The 12,770-nt window shown below is 46.5% G+C and overlaps 1 protein-coding gene across 1 annotated transcript in view; it reads right to left on the bottom strand.

Annotated features, from left to right (window-relative positions):
• LOC119387640 (DNA polymerase alpha catalytic subunit) overlaps positions 1-12,770 on the bottom strand; it is a 93,634-nt gene that overhangs the window by 19,971 nt on the left and 60,893 nt on the right. Inside the window, exons 33-36 of the mRNA XM_037655097.2 lie at positions 9,376-9,557; positions 8,012-8,137; positions 6,548-6,664; positions 5,908-6,001 (exon numbers count right to left, since the gene is read on the bottom strand). Coding sequence (XP_037511025.1) covers positions 5,908-6,001; positions 6,548-6,664; positions 8,012-8,137; positions 9,376-9,557 — 519 coding nt within the window. The remainder of the gene's footprint in view (positions 1-5,907; positions 6,002-6,547; positions 6,665-8,011; positions 8,138-9,375; positions 9,558-12,770) is intronic.

Raw genomic sequence — 12,770 nt, forward strand, 5'->3', positions numbered from 1 at the left:
AAGGTAGGCCGAAACGACGCAAACAAGCAAAATAGTAGCATCGAGCTGCGCACAAGACTGCATTTCCGCAGGCCCCTTGCACTGACGCCCGGCGCACTGAACCGACGCAAAGCAGGGGAGGACGACACAAAATGCCCCGAACTCCGCGCTCCGTCTCTTACGCATTCTTACGCACACATCGCGTCGTCTGCTCTCTCGTCGGTAACCGATGCGTCGTACAGCATCTATTGAAGCCACGTATATACATACGCGCGGATGAGGGAGGGAGTTGAAACTCGACGGACCTCACATGACGTTTTTCCTCGAGTCGCGCGGCGCTCAAGTGCGATCGGCGTCCGACAGTACGCATGCGCAGAGAGGTCGGACACGACGAGGACACATTTCAAGGCAAAAAGACGACAGACGAGACCGAAGAGACGATGGGGGACAAGCGGCGGAGGAGAGGGGAGGGACGAGGGGACTAAAGCCCGCAACAAACTACTCGAGCTTAGAAGAACCTTGTTGACTGCATGGCTTGCAGAGGGCATTCGGACGCTGCAAGCGATGCGGCAGTGAAAATAATAGGTAAAAACAGGTGCATACGAGTGAAGAACTCGATGGAGGTAGGTGTGTAATGGAAGAGGCGTAAGGATGCTGCAAAGCGACTCCCGGTCAGCCGCGCCGCTTTTTCTGAAAGACGTCTCGTTGCCTTCCCCGTCATTTCGACGTTTTAAAAGCGACCTCGCGGGTGGCGCTGATCGCACGCAGCTGCCGGAGAAAAGGAGGAGGAGGGTACAGGAGACGCGGCGATACGTTTCGCAGCACAGGGCTGTTATCATCGAACTACGTGCGCAGACCCGCGTTGCTAAATGCAGACCACAAGGGCAATAAGCGGGGCGGGGCCGCCAAACTGAGGTGGCAATCTTCGCCGTCCCCGTCGTCTCGTGTCCACAGGGCTTTTGCTTTCTCTTTTTGTTATTACGCTTCGTTCACTCGCTGTCACTCAAGCGGGACCGATATAATTAAGCTCGGTCCTACACGCGAATGCGTACAGCGATGAGATTTAGGAAAGGCGTGCTTGGGGTAAGTGGTACGAGAGCTAGTGGAGCGGGAGGAAAGAGGACGCCAGTGAGTGTGTGTGTGTGTGTGTGTGAGCGGGGGGAGGGGGGGGGTGGCAGAGGGCGAACTAGCAGGCCCGAAAGGCGTCAACCGGACGGTAATTTTCCTCACAGAAGGCCGATTTCCAAGCTCTTTGTCCCTTCAATAATTGAAGAGAACGAAGTACTTTAGAGATCTCTCCGCTGACACTGCAAAGAGTAAGCGCTGCGGCAGGGCGTAGTCAGAAAATTTTTTTCGGAAGGGGGGGGGGTGGGGTCGGTTAGGGCGGAGGAAGATCCGACTCCCATATCCATACGCTTGACGACAGCCTCAATTGAAAATTAAAAATCGGTTTCTTGCTCCCGATTTCACAGGAATGGATATGGAAGATGTAGAGGCTCCTTTTGCGTAAAATTCTCTTACTTATTATGACAATATTCCTTTAATATAGGGCGACCCTTGGGGAAGGCGTACGCGCTTTAGATTACCGGAAGATTGAGTTAAGAAGACTCCCAAATGAGCAAACGAAAACATCTCAGTTCTATGCTCCATCGCCGTGCAGCGTTGCAAGCACAATGGCATCGCTGGAGCTAACGTTTCGACGAGCATACTTGTCTTTGACAAGGCAGCAACCTGCTGCCTCGACAAACACAAGTCTGATAGTCGAAACGTCGGTTGCAGCGATACTCCCTGTTCAAGAATGTTTCATATCTTCAAGCTTCCATCTTGACCAGAACGTCTGCCTTCTCTGGAAAACTTCGAAAGGTGATTTAAAGGAGGCTCTTCCACGCGCAAGTTTAAATGCGAGTGCGAGGTCGAGTTTAAGCGATGACGACGGTGACAGTGTCAGCCGTTTCCTTCAGCGCATTCTGGGCATGCGACAGGTGACAGTATACGATAGGCGCCGGTTTCCTTCTGGCAGTGTTTCGTCGAGGCGTGGTGGCATCGCGTGCCGCGCGGCAACCCCGTAATAAAAGGCATCGGGGATTGGCTGACGCAAGCACTCGCGCACCGTCGTCAACGTTACCGCGCACCGTGCACCGTCAACGTTTTACCGCGATGCTGCTGCTTTCGAAAACGAAAGGGCCTGTTATGAGCGACGCTAATGGGAACCTCGCTCCCAACTGACTTCGTTTCGGAGGCGCGGGGGCCGAGGCGTACACACACGGCGGCAACTCTCACTCGCAGCTTCCGCGAGACACGAAACTTGTCATTACGCAGCTCGTTCTCGCATCGGCGCGCCAACAGCAAAACAAGTAGTGCGAAAGATAAGGAGGAAGTTGACGAGCCGTCACAACTCGGCAGTTACTGAGGTAATTTATGTTGCCTCTATGCGCAGCCCTCCTCTTTGAAACCTCCTCGCGGTTTGCGCTAATTGCAGTGTTTGACACTGCGAAAAGAGAGAGAGAGAGAGAGAATTCCCTATACAGAAAGAGTATCGGCGGGGCTGCTGTGTTACATGCACCATATCATTTTGGAGCTGAATTAGCAGGTTCATGCAACTTCAACCAGTCTAATTTTAGAGCACCCGAGCCTTTTACACTCACTGGCACGGCCAAAAACACCTCAGATAAAGTATGCCTGCAGGTGCGGTGGGAAAGCAAACCCGTAAGCGCTCGGGCTATGCAGAGGCAGTGGCGATATTGAGCGACTCGACTTGATTAGCTGCTGTCGCAATTGGCTTTTATTCGACTCAATTCCACGAAATCGCAATTCTCACGCCTGTGTGACAACACATGCGCTTGTACAGAATTGGGATTCGGTTCAACGTCACCATTATTTAAATTCGTATTTCATTTGGTTAATAAATAGCAACCCGCGCGCCAAAACAATCCACCGCTCCCACGAAGCGCCTACGCGAATGAAACGCGAAGGCTACACGGGCGCCCGATATTGTGCAAACCGATGCAGTGCCACCCCATCGCCAACGTCGCGATGGTCAGCCGGAACGGCGGCAACTCCCGCCTCCGAGGTCCACGGCAGCTCCGCCCTCGGGCCCAGCCGGCCGGTATAGCGGCGCGCGCATGCGCCGTGCCCGTCGCCACGGCCGCTTCCAATCGACCCGCCCCGGAAGCGCGCCGAAAACGGCCGCAATTCTGACCAAAACAAACGACGCCACTTTGCAGGCGTCGTCGCGACTTCGACGACAACGGAGGGAAAGGGGCGGGGCGATGGCACTTTACCGGTCTCCCGACTTCGTGATACCAGCGTTTACCGCTCTCGTGCGGACGCTATTTGTTCTCCATTCGGCACGGCGCTGATGGCAAACCCTCGGCAAATGTCGTTCGTTTGATGAAGAGGTAAAAGGAGCGAGCCGTTCGGTAGGTAGGACAAAAGATCACAGGCAGATATAGCGACAGAGATAAGTGTTCTGCGTCTGAATTCTTTGCTATTTGCTTTCTCTCTCTCTCTTGTATTCTTGGGGTAACACATAGTTGGTCAATGTGTCGGGTGGTCACTTAGAGCTGGAGAATCGCGGGTACACGGTGCGGACGTTTTACGAGGCATCGCGCTTCAGCTCTTCCCAAATTAAAACAAGAAAAGCAACTACACACACCCATACAAGAATATTTCAGATGTATCTTAACTTACTTACACTTGCTTATTTTAAGATGATTCTAAAGTGCCTACTTACAGATCAATCACCCAATCAGTTCCTCTGATATGAAGCAAAAACATGCATGCAGCCAACATTGCTTCATGAACTGAAACATGAGCTCTAAAGTATTGTTTAAGCTAGTTCTATAGCTGACACGATATATTCTCTTTTGGAATATGAGCTTCATGCCGCTTTTCAAATATTTTGATGGTTACGTATGTCACAACCACAACAGCAATCCCCCCATCCCCCCCCTCGCTTCTGGCATTTTGTAGTAGGAAGAGCAGCAGCTGGATGGCACTGTCTTGCACATAGACCCTGCACTTGCAGGTTGCAGTGATATGATGTGCATTTAACACCCTAAGTTTGACAGAAATTCGCCAGCAGGACCTACGAACTTATTGTTTCCATTGCATAAATACTGCAGCAAAAGCCAACACATGTGTTGGCTTAGAGAGACAGAAATTAACAGAAATTAATAGAGACAGAAATTAACGAGTTCCTTAACTCACCTACAGTGCTAAAGAACCTATTCAACCTAAAGTGGTTATTTCAACCCATTACCAAATGCAAGGTTTTACATGCTTCCTGGAAGTAGTCTCTTCCTGCAATTGACTAAACTGCACTAGAATCTAGAAGCTAACACCACCACCTGTCAGCTTTTACCTTTCTTCAGGTACATATCAGCGATGCAATAACTATTTGCGTGTTAGGACGCACCAACTGGAATTCCTCATCTGGACCTGACAACTAAGGCTACTCATGTACAGACCATTACTTCATAGTAGAATTGGTTACATCACAAAAGCATGGGACCCCCATACTGACAAACAAGTCCATGCCCTTGAACCAGGCCAAAATATTTTTAGGTTCCCTTTGTTCTACAGAACTGCAGCTGCTACACACGTTCAGTTGCAGCATAACCAAGCTACTACTGGGGCATAAATAAACCACTCAATCGGATTGTTGCCTCTTGACATGCAGGGCCTAAGCAGGAAAGCCCCTTGAAGGAACCACTGCCACGACAACATCCCAAATTCAGAGAGCTGCTGTAGCATTCCGACGCCATCCCTGATAAAGATGTCAGGATGACTTCAGCGAAGATTTGCATTCGGCTGTTTAAAGAAGTTTCCAGGAACTTTGAGACATTTTCAAACCGAAACCTTAGTTGAGACACAGGATACAGTTTACGCCACACATCATTAGTAATGAAGAAGGCCAGGACAAACTATGGTATGCAAACCATTGAGTATGAAACTATGTCTTTATGTAATATGTATCCTAATGTTGTTGAAGTAGCCAGAAATTGTAAAACAATTCACAAATTTAAACATTTAATAATGAACATGTTTCTTGCTTCCGAATTAGATGTGTTGTATAAATGTTAATATGTTTGGTTACTGCATTAGTAATGATACTAGGTGTTACTGTTAATAAGCATTACTAGTCACTGCATTATTATGTTCTGTTACTATGTCATTACTGTCATTATGTTATTACTCTAATTAGTGATCGTGTTCAGTATGTTCTAGTGAAATTGTAACTTTCGAATCCGCTCTCTCTGCTGCCCCAGCGAGGTAAGGTCTAGTCAGGGGGTTTAAGCCCTCCTTTTGCCTTACCTCGCGGGCAAACCTTGTATGTGTTATGCCCCCCAAAAATAAAGTTTACTTTTATGTTGGGGTTCAATCCTATATATATATATATATATATATATATATATATATATATATATATATAATAAACATTCTTGGTTGGTGACTGTCTAACTTTTCTGATTTCAAGTGTTCATCAATCAGACCGATTGCAGCCAAACGTACGCCTAAAATAAAATGTATGCAAACTCGCGTTCAGGTTGTGGCACAGTGCGTAAGCAGCTGCATCTTATCTTTCCAATTGTTTTTCCTTTATTTCGAAACACTAATGTCATTATTATCTTAGTCTTACTATTTTATTTTATATATATTATTCTATCATTTTAAATTTTTATTTAATATGTTATTTATTCCTTTGTCGTTTGTTTACATCTATTCCATTAAAACCCATGTTAGCTCTGCTCTATCTTCGTAATGGACTTTCATTTTTCATGACAAACAGACTTTCCAGGGAGCTAGACATGTAGGGTAGTGCTCGTGCAGTAGAAACAGCAAATTTAATGCTATAATTACGAAAACTGCAAACGTGCACTCAATAACATCGTGAAATCTGACAGGTGTGCACAATGCAAGACTTACTCTTTTCGATCTCCGAAAGAGTTGCTTGTGCCCTGGAGAAGTCAAAGAGCTTGCTGAAGTAGGTCAGCTGTCTGTAGAGGTCTGAAACCTTGTACTGAAGATTAAAGAAAGCAAAATAAAAGAGAGAGAGAGAAAAAAAAAGAGATGTCATGCATCTCTCCTTCATGTAAAATTTAAAAGGATATTGAAGGAAAGCACTAAATCAAGCTAGGTTGGTAAATTTTACTGGTACTCTTATGAAACACTTGAATCACTTGAATTTGTTGGAAAGAGGCCGACCTTTAGTGGGATACGCAAGTTTTATGTTCCATGCAAGAATAACTGTGTCATGATGTATGTGCAAGGCATTACAGATGATGGCATATACTACTCTCACCGACTCAGGTCCTTGGTGTGCAACAAGAGCCAACAGAGCTTGTTACTTCAAACCTTTTTTTTACTTTTAAATTTACAACACACTAATAGCAAAATAGAGCAAGTTGAGTACTACATAGAAAAACTGCAAATTCATAAAAATTAGTGATTTAACAAAGCCCTCAGCTCTAAACTTGCTCTCTCACACTGAGGTTGCAAGGAACTGTGTCTTCACATAGCACTTGCGTAACATTACCTAATGTGTGCAAAAGCCACGAGGACTCACCTCGGGTAGCATGACCGATCGCTGGCATGCAACACAAACGGGGCCAGATTTGGCGAAAATCTGAGGCACCTGCCGTGTTCTGTGCCCACAACCAGAGTCTTCACAGACAAGCCAGCCCTAATAGGAAACAACCCAAAATTAAAAAAAAAACATGCAGGTGTCAGCAGTTCTTTTTTTTTTAATGAGTAGCGAAGAGTGCAGTAGTACTGTATCAATTGCTGATGCATTTTTGTGTACATGTTCCAAGTCGTATCAAAGCACTGCAGACCATATGAAAGTGACCGAACAGTTTATTTAGAGCACACTGAGAATAGAGAGCGTGCATGTACATTATTGCCTATTAGCAACGTTAACTCTACAAGCTCACACTTTTCGAATACTCTTCGTTCAGAAAGTGCAGGAACTTTCACACTTTCCATCTGAATAATAGTGTGAATCATGATATACATGTTCTTTTTTTGCAACACTTTTCATTCCAAACACTAGCATTTTTGTTCAGAATAGCTTTGACTGTAAGCAGTACTATAGCAGTACTTTTATAGCGCAGGCATACCTGGTAAACAATATGTACAACAATGTGTGAAAAAAAAAAAGAGAAAGCAATAACGGCCCAACAAAGGGTAGTTTTGTCTGCTGCTTGTCATTCAGATGTGGCTGAGAGGCTTCAGGCCATGGACTGCTCTGTCATCTCCAATGGTTTTTCACTCAAAGCAAGACAATTACCGCCGATAAGGGGCCGTGAAGTTAAACGTGAGTATTATTGACGCCTTCAATTAATCAGATGCTGATGGTGGCTTTGTGGCATTGCCTTTTTTTCCACCACCATGCTAAGAATTTGCTGTACAGATAGGTTTCCTGCATAAATAAAATTTGTAACACGGGTCCCGTGACGCCACTAGAAGGGGCCTCCTGTAGCCCATAGGGCTTTATGAAGTAACTACACAGCATTTAATTTATTCATGGAATACAACCTAAATAAACCATGGGGCTGATAAGCACTGCAGTGAAAGGCTCCATGGTAATTTAAACTACACGAGGTACTTTAATGTGCAGCCAGGTAAATTTAAGTACTGCACAAGCATTTTTGCGTTTCACCCCCATTGAAACGCAGCCGCCACAGTCAAAGATCAAAGCCACGCCCTTGCGCTCAGCAGCACAATGCTATAGCCAATACTAGCAGGCATTTAGTGATAAGAGATATGCACAGTTAAAGATGCTGTTGAATGCAGCCACACCGAGTCCAGGCAAATTGAAACACTACATCTGCAACTAGTCATAGTTTAAACGTTTCACTCTAATACAGGACGCTGTATTGCATTAGTGAGATGGACCTTCAGCAGCAGTAACAAATTTCTCGTACTGAACTCGTTACACTTTGCAGGAGGCCTCTTAGAAAGATTTATCGTAATAGCACCCACAAGTCTCGCTGGCGAAGACACAGAAAAGATGTTTAACTGGGCTTACCAAGTAAAACTTCTGTATAAACGATCGAATGAGCAAAGTCATTTGATTGCAGAGAGCGTTTAGGTAGCTGGACAGGTCAGTCTTGCAACCAGAACACGCTGCAAGACTAAACGTCAGGTTCTTTCCCTGAAAAAGGAGACGAGTGTTAGTGACAGTTAACGCGGTGGTGCGAGCGCTTTCTCGCAACGACATTATTTGCATAAGAAAGGTCATGTCCTTGTGAGAAGTCAGTGATGACGGATTACACCTTACACATAGAATTATTCGATTTTTACGCATTTACACATTTCCAATGTTTTCTCTCTTTGCTCGAAAACTTCCGATTCTCAGCAACTTTCGTAAAAGGATCGACAGCCTAAATAAAAGAAGTGACAGCTCTTGACATTCGGCAGCTCTCAATGTTTTGACGTACTAGTTCAATGGATGCCGAGAAAAAAATGATATCTACATTCACATGCAAAAAGTAGAAATTCTAAAGCAAGGCTTTCTTTTAAGCAGGGGTGGTGCCAGCGGGGAGCACGGGGGTGCAGCTGCCTCTCCAGAATTTCTGCCTACCCCCCTTTGCTCACCGCACCAAAGAGCAAACATATTCAAAACACAACGGTTAAGTTCTCCACCTCCCTGCCCCCCTGAAGAAACTCATTTGTCATGAGAGCTCGCCGCCTAGTAAAAAAAATCCTGGCACCGCCCCTGCTTTCAGGGTGACAGTACAAAAATAACAAGCATGCTATATGCACAGGAAGCACCACAATATCGACTAGCATATGAATGGCACTGAGCCACACTAAAGTTCACAATGAAAGAGCATTTTAGTTGCATTACACGATGAAGAATATAGGATGCAGCTCACTTCTTACTGGAGCACTAAACTGCCCACGTTTTAAAGTGTGTAGGCTCCCATACGGACCACATTATTAAAGAATTACATATCCTATGCTGAACAGCAGGCGACTTTCATCTATAGTTCCCATAAATTTGGTACACTTTTGTTATACTGTACTCCTGGTAATGTGAACTATGTTCCAAGGGCCCCTGCTTTCATCTTGAAGGGGATGTACTGCTTTAGTCTGGTAAGCTAACAAAAAAAGAATTTATTAATAGTAACTTCTAGTGCAACAAAATGACACAAGACGACAGGGCACTGTGCTGCGTCCTGTCTAGTAGGGTACACATTTTGGCTGGTTGGTTCATGATTACGAGTGAAAAACAGCGCTAAAAAGACGGGACAAGAAAGGACACGAGACCACGGCGCTGTGGGCTGTGTCCTGTCATTTTTCTTGTGTTGTTTTGTTGTGCTAAAAGTTACTACGGATAACCACCAACTAGATCACCAACGCATCGTTTTAAAGGAATTTATTACTTACAGTTCCTTCAAAAATGTGTTCCACTGTGATTGTAGAACTGCAGTTGTCAACAGGGCAGCAGAAGCTGATCCTCTGGCAATCCTTGTAATCATTCAGGTTAAATGTCTTAGCCATGCTCAGCTTGGCACCGGGATCATCGTCTCTGTTGTAGCTGTAATTCCGGTACTGGTGCGGGTCCAAGCCTTTGCAAAGAGTCAGAGTAATGGCACCAGTAAGGTTCACTGCTTAACACATCCGACTGTTTGTTGTTGAAACACATGAAACTATGTCCTTTACAACATCGATGTACGCATGTGCATATTACATATGTTTATGCCAACACTGAAACTTGCATCGTGTAGACTTCAGAAGGTGCAAATTGGTGGTGTTCACAGTAACCACTGAAGCTATGTTAAAAAAAAAGTGTAAAGGCAAGTACGAAAAACTGGAGAGCACTACATCTCAAGAGCAAAATATTATGGCGCTGCCAGCTTTTAATGCACGGCAACATAGGTCAGCAAAAACAGTGGAGCTCACTAAGACCACTCAAGAAATATATTTTGCGCTTGGGGCTCACTCGGACTCAGAATCACCAAGATTTTCCTCAAGCGAACTCACTTGCACTCAGACTCAATAAATTTTCCTCAACCGGACTCACTCGGACTCATGCTCACTAATATATTACTCAGCTGGACTCACTCAGACTCAGACTCACCGCTCGATCTGAGTCCGAGTGAGTCTGAGCGAGTCGACTCATGAGTGTGTTAGCATATACAGTGAAAGCTCGTTAATTCACACCTCATTAATTCGATATTTTGGATAATTCGAAATGGTTGCCACAGTCCGGTCCGCAGTGCATAGGAGACCATGTGTAAAACGATTCGTTAATTCGAACAGAAATTGCCGCTTCTACGGATAATTCGAAGCGCGCGCCGCCGAGCGTCATCATCGTCAAACACTAGTGGAAGCTTTTATGGCCGAACGATAGGTGGCACGACCGGTTTTTTCGAGCTTCAAGTGGCCTCCGAGCAAAGGGCAAGCAAAGTATGGCCTCCGAAATCCAGGGAGCAATTTTTTTTTTTTCCGTAGCCCTCCCGCTATCTCAGCGCCTGGCGCCACTTGTATACACGGGACCCGCGGGACGCTGAGGAGTCGGCGGAGTAGTCCTAGCAGTCCTAGACCGCACCCGGCAGCGTCACTTTGTTCCTCGAGCACGTTGTTCGTTCACGCCGTCAAGCCGTCTTATTCCGCATCGAAGTTGCAAGATGCCGCGGGGAAACTACTGCGCGCAGACTGTCAAGGAGAAGGTGGAAATTTTGCGAGAGGTTGACCAAGGGAACTCGAGCAAATACGAAATTGCGAGGAAGCACGGCATACCTCCGAGCACGTTGTCAACCTAAATACGCAACAGGACTGCCATTGAAAACGCCTATGAAGCCGAGGATTTTGGCGCCAGTCGAAAAAGGCTAAGGACAGCGAAGTTCCCGGAACTGGAGTCGGCTTTGATTATCTGGGTTAAAGAAATGAGAGCCCAGAGTATCGCATTGAGCGGCCCTATCATCATGGCCAAGGCAGCCAATTTCGCCCTGCGCTTGGACATTGAAGACTTTGTCGCCTCCGAGGGATGGTTTCATCGTTTCAGGGAGCGGCACAATCTCGTATTCCGCACGTTATCCGGCGAGGCAAAGGAAGTGGACGCCGAAACATGCGCTACTTGGAGAAGCGACACCCTGCAGCAGTACTTGGAGAGCTACTCACCACAGGATGTGTTTAACGCTGACGAGACAGCGTTATTTTTCAAGTTGCAGCCAGACAAGACGATCACCTACAAGGGAGACAGCTGTGCCGGCGGCAAGCGCAGCAAAGAGCGTGTCACTGTTCTGGTCGCCGCAAATATGACCGGTACGGAAAAGGTCCCCCTTTTTGTGATTGGCAAAGCACTCAAGCCACGGTGCTTCAAAAACATTCGGTCACTGCCGACGGAGTACGCCGCAAACAAGAAAGCCTGGATGACAGGTGACCTATTCAGGAAGTGGCTACTGAAATTCGACAGGCGAATGGAACTGGGCGGCAGACGCGTTCTTCTTGTCGTCGACAACTGTTCGGCGCACAAAGTCGACGTTGAGCTGAGAGCAACAAAGTTAGTGTTCCTTCCAGCAAATACGACTGCGGCCCTACAGCCAATGGACCAGGGTGTGATAAGGAACATCAAGTGCTTTTATAGGCGTCACATGCTGGAGAGAATGATTTTGTGCGCGGGCGACAGGAAGGACTTCGGCATTACGCTGCTCACTGCCATGCACATGTTGGTGCGCGCATGGGAACAGGTGACCGCGACCACAATCGCAAACTGTTTCCGCCACAGTGGATTTGCAGCTGGAAGTGCGCAGGATAGTTGTGACGTCGACGTGGACGGGGCTGAGGAGCTCATGCCAGTGGCATTGCGCGACACTCTTCGGGGCGTACGTTTTGCCGATTATGTTGAAGTTGACACCGGTGCATCGGTGTGTGGTGCCCTGACTGATGAGGACATTATCGCTCAAGTAGCCGGTGCGCAGCCTGTTGCTGATGAGCCAGAAGGTGAGGAAGACGAAGATGACGAAGCGCCTGTGCGCCCGTCAGCTTCTGCGGTGATGGAGGCACTTAATGTGGCGCGTCTCTTCTTCAGCTTTGAAGAGGGTGAAGAGGATTCCCTGCGCCGCGTCCGCGCGCTGGAACAGAGAGCCGCAGCTGTGGCATTCAGAGAAAAGAAGCAGATGGTCATCACCGACTTTTTTGGCCAATAAATATTTTTCGTGCCCCCACCCCCGAAATCCACCCATTTTTGCTCACTTTCATTATTTCGAATTTTGTTTAATTCGAAATTGCTCAGCGTTCCCGTGGAATTCGAATTAACGAGCTTTTACTGTAATTAGCTTTTTTGACCATGGTGTCAATGCTCTTTAATGCCAATATCTCACATAATCAGTGCTCTACGTGGCGCCTTTTGATCTCATACCTTCAAATGCGAGTTATCAGTGGTTGAATACCAGTAACCAGATTTTTACAGAAAGACGACTCACACGAGACATTTTTATCAATAACTTCCCGTGATAGAGGTTGTGGGAGGAGGTCAAGGCAGCTCCCTCCGTAACTCACGCTTCTGATCAATAAATATTGAGCTGGCATACGAACTCTAGTCAGTAGACAAGAGTATAATCGTGAGCCAACATAAGGCTGATAGTAACGCTGAAGTTGAGTAGATAGGGTCATAGGACGGCAAAAAAAAACTGGAGCTCACTCAGACTCACTCAAGAAATATATTTTGCGCTTAGGGCTCACTCGGACTCACTAAAACTTTCCTCAACCGGACTCACTTGGACTCATAATAGCAGCTCGATCTGAATTTGAGTGAGTCGACTCATGAGTGAGTTTGC

Source organism: Rhipicephalus sanguineus, chromosome 3 (assembly GCF_013339695.2).
Source record: "Rhipicephalus sanguineus isolate Rsan-2018 chromosome 3, BIME_Rsan_1.4, whole genome shotgun sequence".
Classification (NCBI taxonomy): Eukaryota; Metazoa; Arthropoda; class Arachnida; order Ixodida; family Ixodidae; genus Rhipicephalus; species Rhipicephalus sanguineus.